The 27,934-nt window shown below is 40.9% G+C and overlaps 3 protein-coding genes across 4 annotated transcripts in view; 2 read left to right on the forward strand and 1 right to left on the reverse strand.

The window, feature by feature from the left end:
- slc4a5a (solute carrier family 4 member 5a) overlaps positions 1 to 12,078 on the forward strand; it is a 29,903-nt gene extending 17,825 nt beyond the window's left edge. The window contains exons 13-25 of the mRNA XM_007573426.2: positions 531 to 664; positions 881 to 1,152; positions 2,501 to 2,535; positions 2,914 to 3,105; positions 3,316 to 3,429; positions 4,422 to 4,583; positions 4,672 to 4,850; positions 5,411 to 5,483; positions 5,872 to 5,940; positions 6,305 to 6,478; positions 7,536 to 7,709; positions 7,802 to 7,860; positions 11,016 to 12,078. Of these exons, the coding sequence (XP_007573488.1) occupies positions 531 to 664; positions 881 to 1,152; positions 2,501 to 2,535; positions 2,914 to 3,105; positions 3,316 to 3,429; positions 4,422 to 4,583; positions 4,672 to 4,850; positions 5,411 to 5,483; positions 5,872 to 5,940; positions 6,305 to 6,478; positions 7,536 to 7,709; positions 7,802 to 7,860; positions 11,016 to 11,181 (1,803 nt within the window). The 3' untranslated portion in view covers positions 11,182 to 12,078. The remainder of the gene's footprint in view (positions 1 to 530; positions 665 to 880; positions 1,153 to 2,500; positions 2,536 to 2,913; positions 3,106 to 3,315; positions 3,430 to 4,421; positions 4,584 to 4,671; positions 4,851 to 5,410; positions 5,484 to 5,871; positions 5,941 to 6,304; positions 6,479 to 7,535; positions 7,710 to 7,801; positions 7,861 to 11,015) is intronic.
- Positions 12,079 to 12,461: 383 nt separating this feature from the next.
- On the reverse strand, positions 12,462 to 15,458 carry ogfod2 (2-oxoglutarate and iron-dependent oxygenase domain containing 2). The gene is made up of 7 exons (XM_007573429.2): positions 15,208 to 15,458; positions 15,040 to 15,096; positions 14,419 to 14,529; positions 14,245 to 14,344; positions 13,910 to 14,034; positions 13,243 to 13,500; positions 12,462 to 13,110 (listed from the first exon to the last, which is right to left on the reverse strand). Exons 1-7 carry the CDS (start codon positions 15,340 to 15,342, stop codon positions 12,844 to 12,846), a joined length of 1,053 nt encoding a protein of 350 aa, XP_007573491.1. The 5' UTR covers positions 15,343 to 15,458; the 3' UTR covers positions 12,462 to 12,843.
- Positions 15,459 to 21,751: 6,293 nt separating this feature from the next.
- The window catches only part of abcb9 (ATP-binding cassette, sub-family B (MDR/TAP), member 9), a 14,029-nt gene continuing 7,846 nt past the window's right edge, over positions 21,752 to 27,934 (forward strand). For both annotated transcript variants that reach the window (XM_007573430.2, XM_007573431.2), the window contains exons 1-2: positions 21,752 to 23,685; positions 25,394 to 25,508. In XM_007573430.2, coding sequence (XP_007573492.1) covers positions 23,034 to 23,685; positions 25,394 to 25,508 — 767 coding nt within the window. In that variant the 5' untranslated portion in view covers positions 21,752 to 23,033. The remainder of the gene's footprint in view (positions 23,686 to 25,393; positions 25,509 to 27,934) is intronic.

Below are 27,934 nucleotides of genomic sequence, written 5' to 3' on the forward strand. Positions count from 1 at the left end.
TCAAAATGACTAATCTCCATGTGGCTGGCAAAGAGCAATCCAATCTGTAACCTCAGAACAACCCTGTAGGGCTTATTCAGCTTCCTGTGAATTTTAGTCTTAGAGTTATTTTGGTCCCTCAGCAGGTTGCTGTCATAAAAGGACATTAAAAACATATTACCATCAACATTCTTACATGCTTGTAGGATCCTACTATTGCCCATGCCTATTATACAGTACGTTATACCTGTAGGTATTATAAGTAGTGACAATAAAAAAAAGTGCTAATCAGAAATCATTACTTATTCTGTTACAAATTTCACTGTAAAAAAATGCTAAGTTTAGCTTGAATGCTAACAGATATGCTCATTTTTGCATATTTAATTCAATAAATTTTTGTGGCTGGCCTGTAAATTAGCCAGTTTTGGATCCCCGAGCAAAGATTTTGCTTAAGCTGCTAGCTGTTGCATTTTCATTTTCAGCATTTGCTTTGACCCTTTTCATTTACCTCCTTCTATCCCCTTTCAATCTCTCTCCATTTCCTCCACCAGGGTGTGATGGAGAGTTTCCTGGGCACTGCCTTGGCTGGTTCTGTCTTCTGCCTCTTCGGCGGTCAGCCCCTCATCATCCTCAGTTCCACAGGACCCATTCTCATCTTTGAAAAACTCCTGTTTGAATTCAGCAAGTGAGTTGATTTTTTTATAGACTATTTGGAGCCATCAGGAAAACTAAATGTTGTGACAGCATGTTGGTGGCTTTGGACGCCCCCACTCGTCCATGGCTTTAATTTACTTTGAAACAGACAAATAACTGTACTTTTGATGGCATAAAGAAGTGTTCCAATTTGTACCTTTCTGTTCATTTGGACTTATTTTCCTCCTTGTACATCTCCCATCCAAAGGAACAACGGCATAGACTACATGGAGCTGCGGCTGTGGATCGGCATCCACTCGTGCCTGCAGTGTTTCATCCTGGTGGCGTCAGACGCCAGTTACATCATCAAGTACATGACCCGCTTCACCGAGGAGGGCTTCTCCAGCCTCATCTCCTTCATCTTCATCTCAGACGCCATCAAGAAGATGGTGGGCTCTTTCAAGTACTACCCCATCAACACCGACTTCAAGCCAGACTACGTCACCACTTACAAGTGCGAGTGCCTGGCCCCAGACCCGAGTGAGTTCACCCCTTGGCCCAGGGAAATCAGCAGGGAGGGTTGTTTAGGATGTTTTTCGGGATGGCAGGGGTTTGTGAAATGAAAACATTAGATGCATCTGGAAAGTAATCACAGTCGTTTACTTTTTCCATGTTTTATAATTTTTGGCATTACTCCAAATTTTTTCAAACTAGAAAACTAAGCAATCATATTAGTATTCACAGCATTTGCTTATTACATTGTTGACCTAACCTTGGTAGTAATTCCAGTCTCAAGTCTTTCTCAATCTGATGCCCACAGCTCACCTCACGTATCTTTAGGCAGTTTGGCTCGTTCTTCCCTGCAGCTCTCTGCAGTAGATTGGGGCTCAGAACCCGTTGATAACTGCTTGCAGTTCTAGTTTGATACTGTGTTGGTGCCTGGGCCAGCACCGCAGACAAGCATCTGTTGTGACAAACGGTGCCTGGTCAGTTTGGTCTGCCATTAAGGTGTAATGTTAAGTGGGCAATATCATGTAAAATCAACTTTTTTTAGCTGTACATTGTGAAGTAAGTCCCTCACCAAAAACATACTTGGAGTTTTGCTTTGATTCTTTCATGCGTGTTTGAGAAATCTTTCAATGTCCTGTGGCAACCATTCAGCTGTGCAAAAATGCAGAGCTTTTGAAATTAATCTAAAAATGATAAATCTAAAATTTTTTTTACTTTTTTCTTGCAAATTTGTGACTTTTGGACCAAAAAATGTCCGTGTTATTTTTCTAGAAAATGTCTTAGATTAATCTAAAACTTTTTGGTCAGAAACTTACTCATTTTTTTTCCTGTCTACAAAAGCCCTAACACACCACTGTACAAAAGCTTTAAGATGTTCTATATCTAAATGGCAGCAGCAGCACATGGTTTTTTTTAAGGTTTCTACAACCTTCCCTCTAGGTGAATCACTAAGTTAAAGTTCTGTGCTGCTTCCTAAAACTAGACAGATGGAGGGATCAATATTTATTTTTAAATGCTACCTTTTGCAACGTTGATGTCCATTAATTTGTTTTTGAAAATCGCCGAGATTAGCAGTAGTTTAAGTGGACATTGATTTCTGTAACTGATTTGTCTCTTGTTTGCTTTCACCACGCACCAACAATTTGGCTGCCGCCTTTTGCAAGTGAGTACCGTTTTGTTCGTCCGCATGTGTCTGCGAGTGCTCACAGCAATGTCCAGCAGTTGAATTCTCATCATGTTTTGCATTTCTTTTTGCTTCCCTTTTGTTTTCCTCCTCACCCACTCTTATTTTCTGTCTCATTACCCCGTGTGTTTGTGTGTGTGTGTGTCTCTCTCCACCATTCACTAACAGTGGCTGCAATCATCTTCAATGGTTTAGTTCCAATGCCAGATAACAGCTCTAGTGTCTCTGGGGTAAGTGCTTGTTTTCACTTTTTTTCCCCCCCCTTTTTTTTTGACTAAATTTTGGTTGTTTGTGTAGTAAGCTTGATGTGTCCAGAATCCGCAACTTTTTTTTAGCCACAAAATAAGTCAAAAATAGTTGGAAAAGAGCTAAAGTGCTTGTTCACAGCTAACCCCAGTATCATGTCTTTGTGACAGAGAAGTTGCTTTGCTTTCCTCTTTTTCACCTTTGTTTGTTTCTTACCGTTGGTCCTGCCACCATCTAACTCTTCTCCACGGTTTCTAACTTCAAAACCCGTTCTGACAATGTTTACTCTGTCCGTGTCTTTGCCGAAACGCTTCACTTTTCGCCCTCTCCTGTCTGCCCAACACTGCCGCCTGCCATCCCAGTTGAATGTGACAGCTCTGGACTGGAGTCAGCTGAGCAAGAAGGAGTGTCTGAAGTACGGAGGCTCTTTGGTCGGAAAGTCGTGCAAGTACGTTCCTGATCTGGCCCTCATGTCCTTCATCCTCTTCTTTGGCACCTACTCCATGACGGTCTCTCTGAAGAAGTTCAAGTTCAGCCGCTACTTCCCCACCAAGGTAGCTCAGTTGTTCGGAAAACGGTTTGCAAGCGAGCGTTTTCGTTGGCTTTCAGTTCTATTGATTTTTATTTTTATGCACTTCTTGTTACTGTGCACTATTTTATTTTTATATTTGTATTTGTATCATGTTCGAATAAAATCTCATTTCAAATTTCAAATTTCATTTCAAATTGATAATGATGGATTTATTTTTTTACCGTTCTTCCAGCTGAGGAAACTCATCAGTGACTTCTCCATCTTCATGTCCATCATGACGTTTGTCGGGCTCGACATGCTGGTGGGACTCAAAACTCCTAAGCTAATAGTCCCAACTGAATTTAAGGTAAAACACATTCCTTTTAGTTAAAGGTACAGTGTGTAAGTTTTACAAAAAATGTGTTTTGAGCATATATTATTAAAACTGTCACCATGTCGACAGGTGAGACAGATAATCTGTGAAAAGATTGATCTCCTCCCTTCGCTACTACTGCTGTTTGAAGGAATACACCGCTCCCAACCAAAAACAACCAATCAGAGCCAAGAGGAGGGTCTTAGTGCTGTCAAAAAACATCATGTTCAGACTGCTAAATGTGCTAATGGTGGAGAAACACTCACATTTCCAGGAAAAAAATTTATCATTGGTGGCCATGCTAACTAGATATACACAATGTTGATTGGCAGCGCTAAGGCCCTTTGTGTCAACAGCTGTATTTCATGTTTAAACCACAGTACTAATACTTGTTCCACTGGCAGAATTTTACTGAAAAAATACATTTGTCCCATGTTATCAGTGAAATAATCTGCCAGTGGAACTAAAACTTTTATTCAATGTTGAGGAATTGAGGAATCCGGTGTTGTGACCTGGGTCGCATTCGAAATAAGTCTGACCTGTGCTGTTCAGACTGTCATGAAAAGACCAGATACAGGTCACATTATGGGTCACTTCAGGCTGCAGTGTGAATGCAGCCTTATTGACCTAAAACAAGCTCCTGTGCCATGCTTGGTGCGATGGGATCGCTGTGAAGTCAGCGACTCAACAATGCAGGTCATCAATATAATCCTCACCCAGGTGGAGTTAACTCTGTAAGTCCATGCAATCTGCTGGATTTCCTTTGGTAGAAACTTTTAAACCAACTTGAATAATAGACAGAACATGACTGCATTGGAACATATGTATGATTGGACTGGACTGACCTTTTGACTTGAGATGTTTTGAATTGGCGCTACATGGATAAATTGAACGAATCTGTTGTTGCTTGTTTACACAGTTGACTCTCCCATGACGATGAATGCAGACGTTTTTGTTCTAATCAAGCTTCCTGTCCTGTGTGGCAGCCAACACGGCCGGGCCGTGGCTGGCTGGTGATGCCTTTTGGAAAGAACCCCTGGTGGATCTACCTGGCCAGCTTCGTTCCAGCCCTCCTCGTGACGATCCTCATCTTCATGGACCAGCAGATCAGCGCCGTCATCGTCAACCGCAAGGAAAACAAGCTTAAGGTACGCTCTCATTCGTTCTCTTCCGTTATACCAACGGGTTCCAACTTAAATCCAAATTTCACTGCTATCTGTTTGGTTTCCATGGCAGAAAGGTTGTGGTTACCACCTGGACCTGTTCTGGGTGGGGGTTCTTATGGCTGCTTGCTCGTTCTTGGGGCTGCCCTGGTACGTGGCTGCCACGGTCATCTCCATCGCCCACATCGATTCCCTGAAGATGGAGAGTGAATCCAGCGCTCCAGGAGAGCAGCCGCAGTTCCTGGGAGTCAGGTTGGTCAAACAATTACAAGCAGATAAAGCCACTGGCTGCGTTTCCATAACAGATGTGAGCAAATCTTTGTTTAACTTCTGCCAATGTTGAAAAACACAATTTTGCAATTATTGTTTCCATTAAATAAGAAATTATTTAATGGAAATAATTTCCATTAAATTATTGCTTGACACCATAGGTGATGTCAAGCTTTAGGTGGCATCACCTAAAGCTTGTTTAGGTGATGCCATTAAAAATTATTGCGGCAACAGAAGTAAACACTTACATGACAGATAAACTATGAACTTCCTCCCACTTCCTCTTGTTTTCTTTGTCGTTTTCACCAGTAGTAACATGCGGATCAACAGCGTGATGCCAAAAGTGTTTCACCTCATCCCAGCACAAAAACTTTTTATCATTTTTTTTTTAATTGGTGTGTTTGTTTTTATAATTTCAATTTGTGTAATGGAAACACAGCTAACGTAATGTTCAGGCTGTCACTTTAAATAACAGAATAATACACTTTATCCAGCTGTGAGAAGGACCTTTATGAAACAAATGTCTTCTGTCAAACCTACAGAGAGCAGAGAGTCACAGGCATCTTGGTGTTTGTTCTCACCGGAGTGTCCATCTTTCTCGCCCCAGTTCTGAAGGTAGGAAGTACTCTAAACTTAATCAGTAACACATTTTTTATTGCAAAAGTATTCAGACGTGGAATCTAAAAATTGCTTTCCACAGATGCTCTCCATCCAAAGTGATTATTTTTGCAAAGTAGCAAGGGAAAAACTTTTTAAAAACAATAACTCCAGCTTTGTGGAAATTTAGAGTCTCTTCAGCTCTAAATGGTTAAGTTCATGAAGTAATGAGATCTACAAACTCAAACTTAAAGCCATGTTGCTAGTGAGGTATCTAAACATTTCATGCAAGTTTTCTGACTGAATGTTTGTTTTTCCATGAGTTTCTTTATGCTTGTGAGGCTAGCATATTGCATAGGTGACATTCTGTAACAGAATAACATAATTTCCTGTGTTGTTGCTTTAGTTCATCCCCATGCCTGTGCTGTACGGCGTCTTCCTCTACATGGGTGTAGCTTCCCTCAGTGGGATCCAGGTAGGCCATCTGTTTGCTCTCATTTATCTTCATAAATTGCTTTCTTTTCTTTTTGTCTGGCCATCTTGCTCATTGTTGAGCTGACAGCAGATGAGAAGTCACTTTTTAAAAGTTGACAGACAAACAAAGCTGTGAGCGGACTGATACGATCAACTCCGACGGAGACATTCTGAGGACAAATCCGCTGAGAATTTATGACGAGCTCACCATGTTCAAACTTTGCAGGATGGAGAAACGAGTTTCTATTCCATTTTTCTCAGCTTCAGTAAACCAGACAGAAAATGAATAGATTTTTTAAAAATTATTATTCTAATGGATTTCCATATAATTCTGTTGGGACACTGATGTCGTTGCTTTTTCTCAGTTCTGGGACCGGATCAAGTTGTACCTGATGCCGTCCAAACACCAGCCGGACTTCAGCTATCTCCGTCACGTTCCTCTGAGGAGGGTTCATCTCTTCACACTTATCCAGATCATATGCCTGGCCGTGCTTTGGGTCCTCAAATCTACATTCCTAGCCATCATCTTTCCTGTCATGGTGTGCTCAGATCATTTCCTATTGCACTGCACTGCAAAAACTCAACATTTTACCAAGTATTTCTGGTCTAGTTTCTAGTGCATATATCTTAGTTCTCTTGAAATAAGATAGACTAACTTACAGGTAACTTTTAACAAATATGTAGGAGCTTGTTTTAAGACAATAATTCCTTAATATTGATGAAAAAGTATCAATACTATTGGCAGATTATTTCACAAATAGAAAAAATTTATTTTTATAAATGAAATAAAATGCCAGTGGAACTAGGACTAGTACTGCAGTTTAAACGCAATGTTACAGGAAATATCAGAAAAGGACTGGATAATGCCAGCAAATGGAATAATATAAATAATATAATATAAATAAATGGAAAATAAGAACTGAGCCTTGTGGAACCCCAGAAGTTTCACTTATAACATGGCAAAATGTCTTGTTATAATTTAAATGTATTTAAAATGAATATTTAGGAATTAGTGACTTAAAATAAACTCTTATTTCATGATGAAAAGTTACTTACAAGCTAGCTTTCTGTTATTTCAGTGGTACTAAAATGTTTACCCAAGAAACTAGACCAAAAACACTTGGTAAGATTTAGTGTTTTTGCAGTATTCCTTTCCACTATCCCCACATGCTTACTCAAGTTGAGTTACTGCTTTAACACTAACTATCCCACGGAATCAGCTAGAAAGATATTTGATCAACTTTATGCATTTAATGCAATAAAATGCAAAACAAGAAAAAGTCAAGGAAATAAAATGATTTTTTCAAAGTAGTGTATCAAAATAGGATGTTTCTCTTCAAACACAGCAAATAATGCATTCAACAGACAAACAGCCTTGATTTTGTGGAGACAAAACAAGTTCAATGTAAAGTCCATAAGCCAACTTTTATTTGACACTAGTTCATATTAATGAATAAGAAATGAAATATGTTTATGATGAGGCTGAAAAAGACTAAATAAAGGAGTGGAGTGTTTACTGGGATTACACAGTAGATACTTAAAGCATAACTGAGCTGTATTTAAACAGAGACATGTTCTCTGCGTGTCAAACACCAGATCCTGGGATTGATGGTGGTCCGGAAGGTGCTGGACATGATGTTCTCCCAGCATGACTTAGCCTGGCTGGACGACCTGTTGCCTGAGAAAGAGAAGAAGAAGAAGGAAGACGACAAGAAGAAGAGGAAGGAGAAGGAAAAGAAGAAGCCGAAAACAGACGACAGCGAGGAGGAGGTGAGAAACTCAGACCTCTGCTGCCCTCTGCAGGAATTCAGGGGGTATGATATTAATGACCGACTGCTTTCTGTACTGCGTGGCGCTCACAGGAGAAGTACCACGGCTACTCCAACCACTCGCCCAGCTCCGAGTCGGACCTGGATCGCAGGTACTGTGTTCTAAAGCTGCACATCCCCTACAGAGACCTGGTCTACCCCGACGTAGCGCAGTCTCAGTGGGGAGCGTACTGCCAGCGCGCCGCAACACGTAGTGTATTTTAACACATACCCGCATGTCGTCCCAAACAGGAAATCTGCACAATGTAAAGGGTCAGTTCACAAAAATGACAATTAAACAATGCTCTCCCTTAGACTTTATTTCTCTGTGGTTCACAACAGAAAGTTTTTACTCTTTATTTGAGCTCATTCCATCCTGTTCCTGCTTCCACAGCATTTCAGAATAAATATTCTGGCTTGCTGTGGAAAAAGTCTCTGTATTTAAATACTCTGAATTTAAATTTCCTGTTTATCTTGTTGCATTTGTTTTCCCCACTGGCTCCATTCAGACCTTATAGCTTCACACAATTGATTAAAAAAAAGCATAAGATATACATAAACTATGGTGAAGAAAAAAACAATACAATTTGTTTGAAGCAGTATTGTGAAAACATATTAGCCCCTTCACAGACTTACAGGCTTTTTTTTAGATTTGCTTTTTGTCACATTTAAATATTTCAGATCATTAAACATGTTAATATCAGGCAGAAATAACCTGAATAATTACAAAATACTGTTGTAAAATTATGATTAAAGCTATTTAACCAACTGGGTTAATGTAAAAAAAAAGTAAAAGGTGGAAACAACACTGGTCAAAACAAATTAATGATTGTGAAGAATTTTTGGAAAATCACAAAATAAAAAATGTACTTATTTGGAACGTGTGGTTAAACCAACATGTTATTTTAATAAAATAACGTCATATTTCACATTTTGTCACATTCTAGGCACAAACCTTTGGGTATTTTCTTTGAGATTTTATGTGATAGATCAACAGAAAGTAGCCCATAGGTCATAGTTTTTCACAAACAAAATTTAGAGGAATATGCCATGCAAAAGCAATAATTTTCAATAAATTAAAATACACTTTTTGATAAGCCTTGCTTGTCAGATTGATAGCACCTTTTGGAAAACAACCTTCTAAGCAGGAATGAAACATACCTTTCATTAATCCCACATTTTCTGTAACAATGTTTTTAATGCTCTAATGTAATATCCTGATCATGAAAGTCACGTTCTCTTTAGCTGTAAGCATAAAATCATAACAATTAACAGAAATAAATGCTTGAAAACATCAGTCTAAGTAAGCTATTTATTGAAATTTAAATAATTTAAATAATATATTTCACTGACTTTTCTTTTCACCTTAATACATTAAAAATTCAGGATTAACTTTGAGTCCTGCCCTTCCTGGTCATGAAATGGAAATTGTCCTGTATTATTGTTGTATTAACATGCTGTTAGTTCAGACTCATAAAGCTGCACTGTATAACTTTTATAATTTTTTTTTTTACATATTTGTTAAAACTGTCATTAGTCATGACAATATAAGACAGATAATCTTTGAAAAAAATCAGGCTTTTCTGCCTTCTCCCAGTGCTAACTAGAAACAGCCAATCAGAGCCAGGAGGCGGGTCTTAGCGCTGTCAATCACCCTTCTTCCTGATAGCAGAGTCTGTCATGAAAGGTAATGCTAGTTAGCATGGCCACCGATGATGACAGATTATCGGTTTTCCTGTAATGGTGAGTTGTTTCTCTGTTAACACATTTAGCAGCGCCACACGAGGATGATTGACAGTGCTAAGACCCTCCTCCTAACTCTGATAGGTTGTTTTTGACTGGGGTGGTGTATTTCTTCAATAGTAGCTCAGGACGAAGGTCGAGGAGATTTATTTATTTATTTTTTTCCCACAGATTATGTATCTCAGATCATACTGTCACGACATATTGACAGCTTTAACAAATAAGTAAAAAACATATATATTTTTATAAAAGTTACATACTGCAGCTTCAGATAATGTATTGCTGCTGTTTGACCCTCTCCTCTATTCACCTCTCAGTGTCACTGAACACATTTAAAGACGCAGTTGTTAACTTTACATGTTCCTTCCTGAGAGCAGAGTCGCCTCCTGGTTAAATCTCTCTGTATCTTTAAATGTGACTTCAGCTTCCTCTCCATGCACTTTAAGGCAATGCAGATGATTGGAATGTGATGATCATGTACATGTGCTGCACTGCCCTCTGTACACACACAGCTCAGCAGACAGTATTTTTCTCTGTCTGTTCCCACTTTGGATGCTTTTGATGAGAAGGGAGCGAGTGATCAAGTGAAATGTCATGTACCTGAAACCACAGATCCCTTTTCTTTGTGTAGTTCAACATAACCTGGGATTTCATGATGTATGGTCTGTTGTTGTTTTTGTTTAGTTTGGTGTTTATCTTGTACATACAGGCCATTGTCTGTAGTTACCTATATTCATATATGCATCAGGCTCTGTTTTGGTTGTTTCTTTTTCCTCACTGTGCTGGGGTTTTTTTGTAGTGCGTCAGTCACAGCTGCATGTCAAATTCAGCCTCACCTCAGCTTGATAATATGTGAATCGACTGCCCTCACCTGGAGCCACAGATTCTCCTGACTTAAATATTATCTCTAACAATCTGGTTTTGTCCTTTGTGACGAGCTTGATATTTTTTTTTTCGGGGGGGGGGGGGGAAAGAAAAAAAAAAAGATTCCATAATGTCTGCATTGCTTTGAAAGAAGCATGGTTACTTATCAACAAAAGCAGGGATTATTGGCTGATCTGAATTTCTTTACATTCCCTCTTTGGAGTTAGACTGATGGAAACAAACTGGGTTTTTCAGGTTTGGGAACATAAATAGCATGTTTTGAAAAAATGTTATCTTATGTAAGGAAACTCATTTCATGAGGAGGAAAGTGGGGTGTTGGTAATTAGACACCACTTATTAATTCAAAAATATTGAAACTTGACAATACCAGACAAACCAGAATACCTTACCAGACAAACCACATCAGACTCAAAGTTTTTAGTTCTGGAAGAACTCTCTACTGACCCCACAAGAGAAATTATTTGCAAAACTACACTACAAACTGTCCGTACCCTCTCCTGGTCTGGGGTATGAGGCATCAAGGCTCATTTTGGTTGGAGCGGTGATACCTCATGCCTGGGCTTCCTGTGTCCTCCCCGGTAAGCCCCTTGGTGTTCTTGGCTGTGGGTGTGTCTGGTAACTAGAACTTGCCCTTCCTCAGCATCACCCTCCACTTGAAGATCTCCTGTCCGTCTTCACCGGCCATGCCCATGGGCCGAGGGATGGCCTGCCCTGTGCCTCAGGTCAAGATTGAGATGGAGTCAGACTACGACTCCGACATGGACCGCCACCGGGGACGGGATATCAGCAGCGAGACAACGCTATGATAACCTGTTGGAAAGGTGTTCACTTTTAACCCTCCCCCGGTCTTAGCACGTTGCTCTGGAGGAGCGCGTCAGATGTCACGGTCTGACAGCAGGAAGTGTGGGGGTTGACTCGTCGGACCAAAACCACACAACAATAACAACAAACCTCGTAAATATGTACGCGGGTTCATTTCAACCCTGCCGGACCCCATACAGAGTAAAAAGCTTGTGGGGTCCAATTGACCCCGTCTCTTAAGATCGCGGGAGGGTTTTAAATGAGTGTGTCATCATGACGTGGTCCTGTGGATAGTACATTAAGAACTGAATTTATTTATTTATTTAGTTACATTTATAATGTAAAGAACGCCAAAGAGAGAAAATATGTATCTCTTTACAATATCCTGTAACTTTATGTAATTAATATAATCATTTTACAAGCAGCTCTGTATAATTGAGTTCTAACTGTAATTAACCAAAAAACACTAAATGATGCCAACTGTATGTACAGAGATGAACTATAAGGCAGGAAATGTGTAATCAGCTTATGTTAGTAACTGTACATTTTCCTGTATATAGCTCTGCCTTGTACTATTAGCATGTTAGCATGTAGTGTATATATCTGTGCTAGGTGTGTGTGCTGAGTCTATCTAATCCCACAGAGCCGTTTCCCTGTTTCCCTTTACTGCAAAACTCCAAATTGGCACACTTGGCAAGAACAAAAAGAAACAACCAAAAGGCGCTGATGATATGTGTCTATAGGCTCACTTCCTGTAAAAGCCGCCATTGACAGGCTGACATTTGTGTTTTTACATTTTAAAATGTGTGAGAATATGGCCGACAATGAACAGGACACAGAATGTGCGTTGGAGACAGGCATCAAACCCATGAGTTGTTGAATTAAACTGCCATTATTCTGAACTTTGACTTTGATTTTCCTTCTTTATAGAAAGAAAATAATTTGCATGCCTATAAAAATGACTCACCTGTTTGAAACTAAAGTAGTGTACTATAGCATTCCAAACTACTTCTTTTTGACTGGTTTTGATTTTTTTTGAAGTATCAACTGGAACTTCAGCAGCTGTGTAGGCTGTACTGCAGGCGAACATTACTTACCTTATTGGACCATATTTACCAAACCACAGAGGTTCTAATAAAACTGATCCTGAAATAATCACTGAAGATATTTGATAAGGAAATCTAACCGTTTCAGACATTTCAGTCTGGAAAAATTCTACTACAAACACAAAAAGAAAGTGTGACACTGAAAAGGTGGAATCATCTGATCTACATGCACTTGAGATGTTGTTTTGTTTTTGACTGGATGTGTTTAATCTTGATTCTGTATATACAGACAGGTCTGGCTAGCAGCCAAGGAAGCCTGGGATGGCTTCACAATGTCAGAGTGGTTTGTGGGAGTTCTGACAGAGTTGGACATTTTAATAGATATTTGACAGCCAAAAACATTACAAAATATCATCCATTAGAAATAGTTCAAATGATTCTTTAAAAAGATTTCCTGAAGTACCCTGCTTCTCACTGACCGACTACTGCAGATCAGCAAAAAGCCTAGAGAGGCTGACCAGGGGTGGCCAGGTCTAGAGTATAGAAAATGTGAGTGTGTGTTTGTGTGTGTGTTCCTAAAGTCCCTGTGTGTGACAGAAAACGGGCAGCAGCTGGATACTGTCACGTTAATTCACAGAAGCCGTTCTGTTGAGACTCAGACTGTTTTGTAAATCCATCAGCAAAGCCATCTGCTTCCATCAGCGAGGGCTTCCTGTTGCACATGGGGCACAGCTTGTTGCGTTCCTGCGAGGCCCTCATCCAGACGATGAGGTTCCAACGCTGGCCGCAGGAGATGGGCAGGGCCCCATGCATGTGTTGGCCCCTGTGCAGGAGGCCCTCGCTAACCCTGTGCTCAACCTCCGTGCACTCCGTCTCACTTATGGACACCTGGAGGAAGCGACAGGACCACAACGTTTAAATCAGGTTTAGACAAAAAGGCTCATGTCTCCATGTCAATACATGCTAATAATGGAGTTTATTTAATCATAAAACAGAAAAATGTGGAGCTGAGAGCATCACCTGTCTCATGTCACCAAAGAAAAGGTTTCCGTCTTTGAACTCTTTGCCCAGGGAAACATTGAGAGTGACCTCTGCATTGTCGTAGTGATAGCTCAGATCCAGGTCTTCGTTCATGGCGTATTTGACAACAAAAGCTTTGTGGCTGTCCAGACAGCGGCCGCCACAGTCCGGGTACAGTAGGGAGGCGAGAGGCTGCAGGTAGTGCTCCCTCAGAGGAGTGATGAAGTCCTCGTCAAAGCCCAACTCGTTGAGAAGAATCTACGGAGACGAGAAAAGTACCCGAATAAAGCAACTTCCAAAAGCTGCACCCGTCTTAAAACATCCCACTGCTACACGCTCGGGTTCTTAGGAAGGTCTTGGGAAGTGCTGTCTTTATTTATTGATGCCTTTTATTCTTAAAACTGACCAAGATCCATGAACATGTCTGTCTTCATGAATTAATATAATGTTTTTTTTCTTCCTGTACTCAAATGATTACGTCAGGTTTGGTCTTTCATAATCAAAAAGAAAAAACAGAAATGAGGTTGAGCTTCTTCAACTCTTTCTTTCATATGTTATTAATTAATATAACCCAAGTAGCAGCCTACAAATGTAGGTTCTTACACATATATTCTATATTATCTTGAGTTTTAAAAAAGGTTGGCCAACAGAAACAAGTGTTCATTACCCCGTAGTGGTTCATGGTGTTGGGTCTTCCTTTAGGGGCTGTTGACTCCTCAAAGTGCTCCAGCTCCTCCACCAGCTGCTCACAGAAGCTTTTCTCAAACACTGGGAGACGATAGACTCTCGGAGCTTGAAAGAAAAACAATGTTTTCAGGGCAACCTGGAGGCCTGATAGTCAGATTTCTTAGTGCAGCTCAACAAACTATTTGGTCATGTAGTCTGGCCTTACAGAGAGATGTACTATTAAACAAATACAAACTACAGGAATCCTAAGGTGGGAGTATTTATCTTATTTCTCGCATTCCTCCACCGATGCTTCTTCTACGAAAGCTCTATCACCTCCTACGTCCTCCAGCAGTTCGGTAAGACCTTCTTCACATGCGTCGCTGCTGCTGCAGTAAGCAACCAGCTGCTTGAGCTTCGGCGCCAGGTAAGAGTCCTGAGGAGAGGAGGAGTGGAGGTGTGAAGTCTCAGCAAAGCACAACAATAAGCAGCCAGTGAGCATTTAGGTACCTGCAGATGGTAGACATGAGGACGGAGAGGCTCGTATGTGTTTTTAATGGCAGCAGTTCTTTCAGCCGATGTCTCACATATGCGCCTTCTTCTGTCCACCTCCTGGGAAACCTGGAATTGGAAGCTGGAATAAACTGGGTTGAACTGAATAAGAGTTGACCTGAACTACTGGATCTGCTTTTTTTTTCCTGTAAGGAGTCAATTTGTTTAAAACTCACATTTTATAATGTAAATATGAACTGAATTTGAGCGCAATCTGTCAACAAAGCTGAAGTGTCAGGACTCCTCTCATTGCTAGATAACACTTATATTACTTGATTAACTTCATTGGTTCAACGTTTTCTCAAAGTGTATAATCCAATGGAAAATGTATTTGTTTCTAAATTCAAATAAGCCTTTCCCGGGTTAGTGATTTTTTTTTACAGATACTTTGCAAACATGGTGTTCAGGGGAGCCTGTCTGGTGACACGGGAAAAATAAAAAATTGTGGCCAGGAGTTGTTTTTTTTTTTGTTTTTTGTTTTTTTTCGTATGTCACCAGACGGCCTCCGTAGTATTCTATGTGCTAAATTCAATCTATAAACAGAATACGTCACACGCTCGCGCTTTCACGCCTCTTTACCTTGGTAAGCACATCTACAAACTGCTGCTCCGTGACGCAACCGAACCTCGTTAGCAGCTGTACGTGGAGACAAAATGTTACTAATTACACTTATATCAAAGTAAACAGCGAGCATGTCCTTTTAAATATCTTATTTGTATATGTCGCTAACAACTGTTACTGACTCACTTGCTGGTACTCCAGTCTGAACTGATGTTCGGACACAAAGCGAACATGCAGCTTGTAGTCGTCCAGGAAGATGTTATCAGTTGTGAAGCAGCTGCAGGTATAAAACCGAGACTTTTTGTCTCCTTCGTTTGTCATGTTCGAAGAGATTTTATTCTAAAACAACTGAGAAACTGAATCACAACACAGCTGACATATGACAGCGCAGGTTATTTCTTCCTGCCTACCACGTCCGGTGTGACTTCCAAATTAAAGGCATAAGGAGGAAAATGGAAATATTGTTCAAGACACAGACTTTCTTTGAGCAAAGCTGGTATACCTAATTTTTAACTGGCGTATTAAACACTTTTAGACACAGTATGACTTAAACATGAGATAGACGTTAGTGTGTTGTAGATAGGGTAATACGAAGTGAAAGCCAGACTTTAAAAGATTTTTAAATTTTAGATTTTTTTAAATTATGATTTTATTTATTAGAGGGGTACAAAGTTGTCCGAATGAAATTCGATGAACTATGAAGAATTACAGCCTCCTAAATACAGGATTTGCCTTGAAAGACATAGAATAATTTACTACATTTTCCTCCAGAGGGGGGTACTAACAAGAAAACGAAGCGGAAAAAGCAGATTTTGAGTAGACGAAGAAGAACTAAAACAGTGGGTGTGCATCATTTCTAAGCCGGCAAGGCGCTTAGCGACTGGTAGGTGTTAATGGTACTTCCATGTCAAACGGCGTAGAAGTCCAATGCCCCGTTCAGAATCACCGGTGAGAGCGGCATACGCTAACTTAAACTATGTGACTGAAATACACATACACATCTCATTTTGAGACATGCACTCTAGACTTAAGAATAAAGTCTGTGAATCTGCAAAGTACTTCACTTTGGTCTGTCTTATAACCTGGAAGGAGTCTTTTCTTTATATGTAATTATGGCTCGTTTAAATTGTCTGCACATAATCCTGTTTCAAACTTAGGAAAACTCCTCCAACTCCGCTTCGTAGTCCCCTTTTACCGTACTCATCCTCCGGCGAACTGTTAGGGAGCGCACCCAGACATCCATGGGCTCTGTGTTGCTATCTTCCCGCTGTTGTGATTGTGGTGTCTGTTCCAGCGGAGAGGAGCTTTCTGCTGCTGAGTATGCCGGCCGGGGCTGCCTGGCTGTCGGCTCATTTCTTCTCTTTGGGGTGCGCAGTCGCTGTGTGACATGCTGAGCGTGGACTCATTACAGGTGGCCGAGGAGGAGGTGGTGGAGTCCACCTCCAACAAACTCTCTGACATCTACACTTTTGTGGCCAAAGGCAGCCTTCCGCAGACGATGAATCCTTTACAGAAGAAAAATTTCAAAAGATACGCCCAGAAGTTCATCTTTGATGGTAAGACCACTCGTAAAACTCATCCACATCCTTTCTCAGAGATTTTCAGATAAACAAGTACAAAGTTGTAGTTAATGAATCAGGAGAGCTGGAATTGCCTACAGTTTTAAACGCCACTGCTTTTTTTTATTCCTGTCTGTATCCAAGATGGAAAATTGTACTATGTGGGACCCAAAAAGGATGAGAAAAGGGAAGTGGTGATCGAGGCTGAAAGGAAGAGGCAGATTTTCCTTGACTGCCACTTCAATGACATCGGCCATCACCTAGGCCAGAAGAAGACCGTCCACAGGATCCAAAGCAAGTACTACTGGCTGGGCATCATCAAGGACGTAGTGGACTGGGTAAGCCTGCCTTACTTCCTCTTCCTGCTGCTGTTGCATTAACATCTCACATCGCTAACACACATCTGCCACTCTTCTAGATCAAGCTGTGTGAGACCTGCCAACAAACGGAGAGGAACAAGAACCTGGCCAGGACAGTTCGGCCCATTAAAGTGGACGCGCCCTGGGATATAGTTGGGATAGATTTCATAGGTCTGTTTGGAGAATTCAAAGAAATTACATTTACAGGATTTTATGCTGAAGCTCTCTCTTCTATCCTCAACAGGGCCCTTCACTGAAAGCCAGCATGGCAACAAAAGTGTCATACTACTCATAGATTATTTTAGTAAATGGCCAGAGGCTTTCCCCACGCAGACAGCAGACCCGCTGTCAGTGGCAAGGTGTATCTCTAAGTGTGTGTACAGGTAAGAGGAATCTGGTTCATCTGCGGTGCAACTTCAGTAGGGCTGGATGATAAATTAATAACAATATATATCGCGATAAACACACGATCAATCTTTTTGCCAGCTTTGCTAGCTAGGTGGATGGCATCAACTAACTCTCTCGCTCTCTTTGGTTACCTAGGAACAACCTGTTGAGTGAATTGTGCAGCAGCAGTTTCATGTTTCGCTGCCGTGCCTGATAGACAATTGTTTAAAAATAAAATTAAAAACAACGGTGTGGAGTGAAAACTGTGGATAAATCAGGAAAGGTCACGCTGCATTTCAGATATTTAAAACAAATAATTAACCAATAATTATTGATATCGATTGATATGAAACACTTGCATCGTGATGCGTTTTTCAGCGTCATCAGGTCGTCCAGAGCTGTAGATCTCTGCAGGTCCTCCATACTAACCATGGTCGTCTTATCTCATTCCTATAAAAATAATCTATACAGCTTCAGGTTATAATCTGACAAAATGGAGGATTCTTTTAGCAGACTCCTGTAACTTAAGAGAAACTTGAACTTTTCTTAACCTAAAGTCTTCTTTTTCGTCAGGTTTGGAGCCCCTAAAACAATAGTGTGTGCGCAGAGTTCAGAGTTCTGTGAAGAGGTGAGTCTGTTGGCACTAAACGCCTGCAGCCTCCAGATTCAAGGTCAGATCTGTTAAGTCTGGGGAAATTATTTCACTTTTTTTTTCTTAGGTGTCAAAGTTGCTGTGTGAGAAGTGGAGCTTGATGCAGAGGGTGTCTCCTCTGGATCAACCTCAGCTCAACCCGCTCCACGACTGCACGGCGCCGCTGCTGAAGGAGGCCGTGGTGCAGATGGTGACGGAGAAGCAGGGCGACTGGGATGACTTTCTGGACCCGGTCCTGTTCTTTTTCCGGACCTCGGCCAACCCGACCATCAAGTTCACCCCGTATTCGCTCATGTATAGCCGCAAAGCCAGTTTTCCCAACGAGGTGAGCCTGCAGAAGATTGTAATGGAAGTTTTTATAATGAGCTCCTCACCCCTTTTGTGCTTTATATTGTGTCTGATGACTAGATCATGTGTCTGCATGATCTTACCATGAGATTGGTCAAGCTGCTCTCCTATAGACTTCTACAGTGTTGTATAACAGCAGAAGGTCGCTGATCCTGGAGACCATCTAGTGTTACTCCTCCAACCCAGGACTTATCTGCCCCCTTTAGCGTCAAAGAACAACCCACTTTCCTTAACAATAGACAAATGGCCAGACCATCTGTGTTGGGCTCCACAGAATCCCTGGTACATAACAATCAGGCATTCACACCTATTGTCCAATCAAGTCTCTCTTCTCTGACCAGAACCTATAAAAGGAAACCAGATCCACTGTTGGTCAGAGCAGACTTGACAGACTCCTTTGACTCTGTATTTCTGTTCTCACCTCGCAAGTTTTTAATAAATTTCTTATTTCTTCTCATCCAAACTCTTGTTAAAGTAATTTCTTCCATGACAAGATGAACCATGTTTTCAGTTTGTTTTTGTTTTTTGTTATTTTTATTTCTTTTCTGAATTGTTTTTTTCCTTTCATGTAGACCACACAGACCCTGCTTAGTTATGACGACCCAGAGCAGGACGCGTGCAGAGAGAAAGCTTCTACATATATGGACATAATGCATGAGCAACAGAATGCTGTGAAGCAGCTGGTAAGATTCTGTATTCTCTTTTTGTCTAAAAGTACTCCTTTTCTTTTTTTTCTTTTTTTTTTGCATAGCGAGGCCCAATTTCTGTAAAAAAAACAGAAAAAACAACAACAAAAAAACTAAAACTAAGTATTATTTTTGGCCACTTGGGGGCAGCAGAGAAACCACAAAATGGGTAAACCAATTTTTTTTTCACTACAACTTAGCTGCTTTATCAGCTTGTTCTACAGTTTCAGTTCAATTCAAAATATTTTATTGATATGAAAAGGAAATTAAATTAGTTTCCAGTCTATTGGTTTAGTGAAGTCCGGTTCCTGTTATCACCAAGTAAACACGTCCCTGCTGATCTGTAGTAATTGAAACCTGAGGGATCGGGATACCTTGGAGGTAACTCTGGCCCCGTCACCAGGTACTGCCTTACAGATTAATAACAAGATTCTGAAATCTCTTTCATATAAAGTGGTAGAAGGGCTGGTGTAATGTGTTCCATTGTTTTTAGTGTTTGGTCAGGGCTCTGAATGATTTTGTTTTTACTGGCTCTTGTAAAAACAGCCTTCGTCTTACTCTGTAACCAACTGGAAGTAAAAGCTTGCACCAGTTTTTGGTCTCCTGTTTGGACTTACATCTTGCAGTGCTGGCTGATTTAGAATAGACTTCATGTGTATGTCTGAAGTAAGGTCTAAATCCATGATTAGATAAAGGTATATGTAGGTTTAAGCATTATTGAGTGTAATTGAAAGCGAATGTCCACCTTCTGTCGTTGGGACCAAGTTGGAGAAAATTCTTTCCCCCCTTGATATTATTGAAACCATCATGTAGATTGAGTGCTGCGACCATGTGGAATGTAAAGATGTCTGTCATCACCGTTATTATGGCAACAAACATCATCAAACCCTATTCTGAACTCTGTATGCATATGCATACTAGAAATAACCCCTGAATCTGCGGCTTTACCGTCAGGTGTTTCAGGGACAAATACACAAAAAATCTTCCAAAATTAAAGACAACAGATTTCAAGACATCAAAATTCAAATAACAACAAAAACTATATCCTTGATAATCATTTTAGTGACTGGTATTTTCAAAGATTATATACACTAAAGCCAAATTACTAATGCCAGATGACAGGTCACCGAGTCCATTCCAAACAATAGAGGCCCCAGAATGGAACTTTGAAGAACCCCACATGTAATTGTTACTCACTCAGATTAAACATGGTCAAATAAAGCTGTCTGCTGTGGTTAAATAATAGAGAACTACAGATTTAATTCAATACAATTCAGTTGTTTTGGCAGAATGCCACTTTTTAAATAAAGCCACTTTAATAAACTTACACCTTACAAGACAAATTGCTAGTTTACATTCAACTACAATTTTTTAAATCAAATTAGTTTATACAAATATAATCCACTTAAAAAGAAAGATGCATAAAAACTAGCGTTTATGATGATTGAATGAAATGAAACGTCATTTTTCTGTTTTTATGTGTATGTGTATGTGTATGCGCGGTCTATTTACAGGTAATAGCCAACATGAACGCAGCCTACAAGCAGGAGAAGAAGAAGAACGCCAAACGCAGGACGCAGAACACGCCTCCCACCACATTAAAAATGAGCCCCTACATTAAAACGGAGACCCTGTTCGGCGTGGTAGACTCGCCCCCGGCCAAAAAGGTCAAAGAGAGCTTGTTTTTGTCGTTTCCCGTGGAGACGGTGCTGGCCACTGAGCAGAACAGCTCTGAGGACGTAAAGGCTGAGCTCGCCTACCGCTTGGCTGAGCCTGACGTCCACTGAGGAGGACGACTCTGCAGAAAAATGACGCATCAGTAGCATGTGACCGAACGCAACCTAGTGCTGCCTGGAACCTTAGGCAGAAGGTCAAAGGTCGATGTCAGCAAGCAGTGGAAAAGCGACTACGATGAACGCTGAGATGCACCTGCAGTGCCTTGCAAAAATAAAAAAAGTCACTTCTTCACATCTTAAGATTACAGTTTTTAACATATTAGGATTTTATGTGATAGACCAACACAGAGTAGTGCAGAACTGTTGAGTGGAAGAAAACTTGCACTTGGCTTTATTTTTTTCCTCACATATGAATGACAAATACAAATCCAGGTGTTTCAAACAGCTTTCCACATCCAGAGGAAGAAATATTTGCCAATTTCAAGGTATTGTCCCAGGTTTTCAACTGGATTTGTTTTCAACAGTTTTCAGCTGTTAAAATGATTGGGCCATTTTACATATGGTTTAAACATGTTCAAGGTCACTGACCTGTTAAAAGGTGAACCTTTGTGGCCTCTAACACGTTTTCTACCAGGTTTGTCCTGTTTTTGGCTCTGTCTGTCTTTTTCTGATCAACTCTGACCAGCTTTCTAGTCCCATGCCCACAGCATGATGCTACCTCCACCATGTTACACTGATAATGTGTGTGAGCTGATGTCCACTGTTAAATTCCCACACATTGCATTTTCCTTACTATTTTTCATTATCATTTGTGGACACAAATGTTGGAACAGTTATTTTACAACAATCCCCGCCTGTTAGTGTATCACCTGTGTTGTATTATAACTTATTTTGTTTTTATGATACTGTTTCTACCGTGATGTTCTCTAACAAACCTTTAATGCCATTAAATAACACAGAGACACATACTTTTTAGAGTATTATTTGTAAAATGTGCACTACTATGTGTTGTCGCATAAAATGTAGTAACAAAACAGAAATAATTCCCACCTGGAGAGAAAAACATGAATGAATATATGTTATGTTTTACCTCTGCGGGGACTTCTAATTATGTGACTCTCAGAAACATTTGGAATTTAATCAACTTTATAAAGTAGCAATAAAGTTATTCAATTCTCAGGGCTTTTAAAAGTTAAAGGTTTAAACCATTTAAATGAGTGATTATAATGTTTCAGCATACAGTTAAATAATCTGCTGGGAGGAGCCACATGGCGGTCATTACCACATCAAGCTGGAGAATTTCACTGATCATTTATATACGAGATGCGCCACCCATTCTGGGAAATTAATATGGGCTGATTAACTGTTGTGAACTCGCATCTGTGAATCATATATCACGTTTGAGTATTCTTTTATGCCAATTTGAGAAAAAATGTGAATTGTAAAAAAAAATTATAGTCCCAACTTCTATTAACAATGCAGGGCAAAAACAATGCTTTTTTTTCTTCGTTTGTTCACAGATTGAGACAGTGACGTGTGTCACTGCTTTAAAGAGATACAAACTGAGGTAGCAATAAATAGCTCATATCTTCAACTTTCGACATGTTTAGATGTGTGGTACCCATGCTGGATATTATTATACAATAGGTTCTAATTTACTTATTAAACAGAAATAAAGCCAGAGGGCTAGTCTTTATTGGCTCTTCCTGTGAATGGTCTGGAGTATAGACGATCTTTGATGCCGGTGTAAACTTGACATTTCGGCCATACCTTTAGAGAGAAGCCCAACTTGCTTCGGTGAGGCGTGAGTGTCGCGTCTGTTTGCTTATGTACTTTAACCAAAACTGGGACAGAATGCAGTTAGTAAGCAGAAGTAGCATACAGACTGCTGGACGGTGAGGTATAAAACCAATATGGTACTAGCCGTTACCTGACTTTAGCTCAGCACCTGCTAGCTGCTAATATTAAACACCAAGTCACTACTGTCCTTCTCCGAGGTAGCAGTAGTGGAATGACTAGGACTTACCTGTTCTTATCGCGATCCCTGAAAATAGTTTGTGGCGCAATGAACTACTTCAGTTCTTGATATTTAGAAGATACGCTTGAAGAAACCGGAAGCAAAAATAATTTCAAAATAAGAGTTTACGCTAGAGATTGAGATACTTAAACCACGGTCTTTTTTTTTTACAATGTGAAAATGTAAATGAAAGTTACCAGAAAAGTTTTTTGTTTTAACTTAAATTCCAACAGTTTAGCTTTAAATAATTAGTCTTAGTTTAAAAAAGTTGCTATTTGTCTGTTTAGTAAAGCTTCGGGAGTTCTAAACTCTGACTCCAATAATCAGCATGGGTATCTATGCACCTGTCATCTGCACTCTGCTGTACGTTGTCCTTGACAGTGTCATCACCACTGTCCTATACATCAAGGGGACAGAGCTGTCCCTCTTCATACGTGATGTCCTGGACTTTAACATCTTGAGCTCCGCCCTTGACCTGTGGGGCATTGTCCTTCTCCGAGCATCCCTCCTGCTGGGTGCCTCCATTGGGGTTTTATGGAACAGGGAGGACGGCCCGCCCAGGGTTGCCCGGGTCACCACCGTCATTCTCCTCTTCTGCATGGTTGTCATCACCTACACCTTGGCCAAGCTGCTGATGCTGACCGAGGTGGAGCCCCTCAACCGGCAGCCATGTTTTCTGAGCCTGATGGGATGGACCTGCGCCTCCTCCCTGGGTGTCGTGCTTCTCTGGAGGCAGCTCGGGAGGGTTTCCAGCTCCGCGAGCGGGCTGGAAGTCAGGAACAGCCGTGGTGGAGGAGGAAGGGTCTCCGAGGACACAGAGAAGCTGGTGGATACAGCTGGTGAAGAGGAGGAGGCTGGAGGGAGGAAGGAGAAAGAGAAGGTCAGCTCTAGGGCTACATTGGGACGCTTGCTCAGCTACTGCAGGAAGGATGCTGGACTGCTTTCCTTAGCCGTCCTCTTCCTGCTCATCTCTGCAGTGTGTGAGTATCCGTCAAACAATGCTGCCATAGCTTGTAATATCACAATGACAACTCATCTTTCTACTAATGATGTTTGTAATCATTTCTTGCCTTCTTCCCCCATGGAGAGTAACTACACACAGCAATGCCGAAGATCAATGAGCAGCTGTCAAAAAAAGCATGAAAGGCGTTCTCCTTATCATTCAATAAGTAGCTTCATGGCTGTAATAGATGTTTATGGGCCATTCTTAAGGTCCTTGTAGTTCATGAAGAGACGTTAAGAGCGTTTTATTTTGATTTGTCAGATTTTAAAAATGTTACAAGGATTTTTTTAAAACTAAGTTTTAAAACTGAGTTTAGTTTGCATAAACTAAACAGAACACCTTACACTCAATTTGTTGGCACCACTGATGATCATATTTGCAGTTGCATAATCTCACACACTTCCCCAGAAACCCATTTTAGCAATAAGCAACACTTTTTACTTTACAGCTTTGCACCACACAGGAAGGAGCTTTGACCATTCCTTTTTCCACAATCTCTTTTGACGGTTTATCCTCAGTCCTATCTTGTCTGTAGGTCAGCTCACAGATTCTCTATGGTATGTAGGCCTGGGAACTGAGTTGGTCTTAAAAGACTGTTTTCATCATTATCCTGAAGCCACCCCAGCCCGGTTAAGACCACTTTGATCAAACTCCAGCCTGTTTGCTTGCAAAGTCCGATTGTGGACCAAAAAAGCGAACTCTGGTCCGCCTATAAACCAAAGTCTCTGCTCAGTTGAAATGAGCTCTGGTGTGGTTTGAATGCATTTGTGATTTCCAAGTGGACTGGAGACTGCTCCAGCAGTAGGAAGTGGACTACAGCACAGGGCATTCTGGGTAAATACAACCAAAAATAACCACACTTAAAGGAAAAATGTCTTCCAAATACAAAAGAGAAATACTCCAACCTCTAAAATCTGATGCTACTCCATTTTTGTGTACATTTTCTGAAGAAGGAAGTTACGCTCATGTCTTCTTCTGAGGTGCTCATGTCATTTCCTTCAGTAGTTCTTGGTGCAGCGCCACCAGATGAGGGAGTGAACAGCTTTTTCAAGTATTTGGTTCTCAGAGCCTTTACTTTTACAGATCCTGCACTGTTAGTAGGAAGGGATTTCCTATATGTTCATTATTTGTTTTAAGTCAAACTCTCTTAGGGTGTTTGTGAAAATCTCCGTCTTTGCCCTTATGACCAAAGTTTTGACTTCCAGTAGAGCTTAACAAACCCTAGATGCTTATGTTTGTAATGGAAGGACAAAAAAGACATTTTTTCTTTCATCACTTCCAAACAACCAGTTGATAGCATCTGCTAGTCTGAACAGAGACTTGCCTGGTCCTGAAAGTAGAAAATCCGAAACATTTCCACAAAAACAGGATTAGTCAAAAAACTTGATTCCTAGTAATTCTTTGTAAAAATCCTCATAACCCTTCTTGTTCTGTCAATAACATCCCATATGATGCAGTCCTTTGAAAGGTTTCTGCTTTATGTTGCTGTGTGCTGTAGGAAGCTGGTCAAATTGAAAACCCCAAATCTGAAAATTAGTGAGAAGGCACTGCTCCAGCTCAGGATTATGTTTATTTGACGAAATATTGATAGTCCTTCTGATTGTTACTGCTTCTCCAAATGATTTAATAAACATGCTGAACAGATATATTTTTATATTACAATTCATCCCTTTCTTTTCTTTCAGGTGAAGCTTTCATTCCATTGTACTATGGGAAGGCCATAGACAGTATTGTGGTTCACCAGAGCATGGAGTACTTTGCTAAACCTGTAGCCACATTGGCTTCACTGGCTTTGGTCAGGTGAGTGTGTCAAAGTCTACATCAGTCGGTAGAAGGGGGAAAAGTTAGGACAGTTCCAAGGGCCCCTGACTGACAGGGGAGCACCCATAAAATTATTATTTTTTTCTTCATACCAATAGAAAATAACCAACCAACCTCCTCCATCCTCCTCCTCCTCACCTTCATACCCCCCAATATTGGAATTGGGATGGGTTCATAGTGTTAGGGTGGCTCTGATTTATTCTTTCTGTAGACTTTTGTCCATAGTCAATAACCCCAATTTACATGGTTTTGGAAATTTGGGGGAAACCAGAGCACCCGGAGAAAACCCACACTAACACGAGAAGAACATACAATCATCCACAGAAAGAGGCGCTTGGTTAAGAACTAAGATCTCTTTTCTGTGAAGATGCAGCGCTAACCACTGCATCACCATGCTGACCTGTTTTTGTTGGTCCAAAATGTGAGATGTATTTTGAGGTTTTGGCAATGGTTCAGGACTGACATGAACAATTCAGTCTTTCCTTCATTCTCTTTTTCTCTTGTCCACTGATCATTGCTTCAGATGGTTGGCCCCAAAGACTTCAACTCATTCACCTTTAATCCATTCATCCATTTTCTTTACACCCTTGTCCCTCAGTGGGGTCGGGAGGGTTGCTGGTGCCTATCTCCAGCTATCGTTCCGGGCGAGAGTCGAGGTACAGGTCGCCAGTCTGTCGCAGGGCAACACGGAGACAAACAACCATGCATACACACACTCACACCTAAGGGCAATTTGGAGAGGCCAATTAACCTGATAGTCATGTTTTTGGACTATGAGAGGAAACCGGAGTACCCGGAGAAAACCCACGCATGGACAGGGAGAACATGCAAACTCCATGCAGAAAGACCGGGGCCGGGAATCGAACCCAGAGCCTTCTTGCTGCAAGGCAACAGCTCTACCAACTGCGCCACTGTGCAGCCCCATTCACCTTTAATACAACTATATTTAGCTTTACTGTTCTTTTAAAACCAGGACTGGTCCTCTAAAACAATCACCTTGCTTTTCTCACCACAAAACCGTTTGCAAATTAAATTTTCTAGAAATTAATACTACCTTTCTTGAAGACAGTTTAGATTGGTCAATCACCCTAATTTACATGGTTTTGGAAATCTAGTGGGAACCGGAGCACCCAGAGAAAACCCCCACTAACACTGGGAGAACATACAAACTCCTACAGAAAGAGGCGCTTGGTTTAGAACTAAAATCTCTTTTCTGTGAAGATGCCGCCCATTTTTTTGGTCTAAAATATGAGATGTGTTTTGAGGTCTTGGAAACACTTTTGGTTAGTTGCTTGTTTTAGAGGTTTTTTTGCTTCTATTCAGTTTTTGTTGCTTCTTGAGGCTCAAAGTGTGTAGCATCGTTTTCCACACTGAAGATGTTTCTTCAGAGACGCCTCCAATGGTTCAGGATCTTGGCTTTCCCTTTTCTCTGACAGAGTTTCCACACACAGGTCTGTCACTTCCATGGCTTCGGGATCAAGGATGCTTGAATCTCTCAGCATCTCGTTTACGAAGTCATTTAGCTCCTTGGGAGATTCATCAGGAAATTCAATATTCTCTAATAGATGTTCCAGATCCATGGATGCAGGGTCATAAATGGTTTTTTCCCTGTTTGGCTCTTGATGCCTGGCCACTTTTCTTCTTGGAGGTCCTAGTTCATCTCTGTCTTGGAGCTCCGTTTTCAGATTTTCCAGCTATATTTTATAATTAACCTCACAGCTACAGTACCGTTGTTGGAGGACAGTGAGTTGCTTTTGGAGACTGTCCTTCTCGACTCCAAGTTCACTGATAATCTTTTGGTCCCTCATCATTTTCAGTGAGTGAGCTTTCATCTCTTTATCTACCTCCTGCTTAAATATTTCTGCTTGCTGTCTTAAAGCAGAAACATCTGCTTCATTCCTCCTGTTTAATTCTTGGTATGAAATCTTATACAGCACCAGCTCACTCTGCAGACGGTTCTCTGTTTCCTGCAGGCAGGCAATCTCCTTGGACATTTTTTCTTGGAGATCGTCCTTCTCAGCTCTCAGGTCTTAAAGGAGCTTTTGCTCTTGCTTGATTTTTTCTTCATAAAACATCTGCATGTCGACCTGCAGGTTCCCCTCACCTGCAGCTTCATGTTTCCATTGAAGCTCCTCGTAGTGAGTCTTGATTTGATCCAGCTCTTGTTGGAGGGCGTCACTTTTCTCTTTTTCTGCCTGGATTTGTGACCTGAATGCTTCCTCACCGACAATATGAGCTACCTTCAATTGCTCAAATTCCTTCTGCAGCAGCCTTTTCGTCTTGTGTTTTATGTCGCTGTGCACCCTGGAAGCGATTATAGCTCGTCTGAGAGACTCTGAATCAGAAAACTCTTCTCCTGTCAGTAGTTCTCTCTTCATCTCCTTGAGTCTTTTCTGCCCTTGTAA

Source organism: Poecilia formosa, unplaced genomic scaffold, assembly GCF_000485575.1.
Source record: "Poecilia formosa unplaced genomic scaffold, Poecilia_formosa-5.1.2 Scaffold329, whole genome shotgun sequence".
NCBI lineage: Eukaryota > Metazoa > Chordata > Actinopteri > Cyprinodontiformes > Poeciliidae > Poecilia > Poecilia formosa.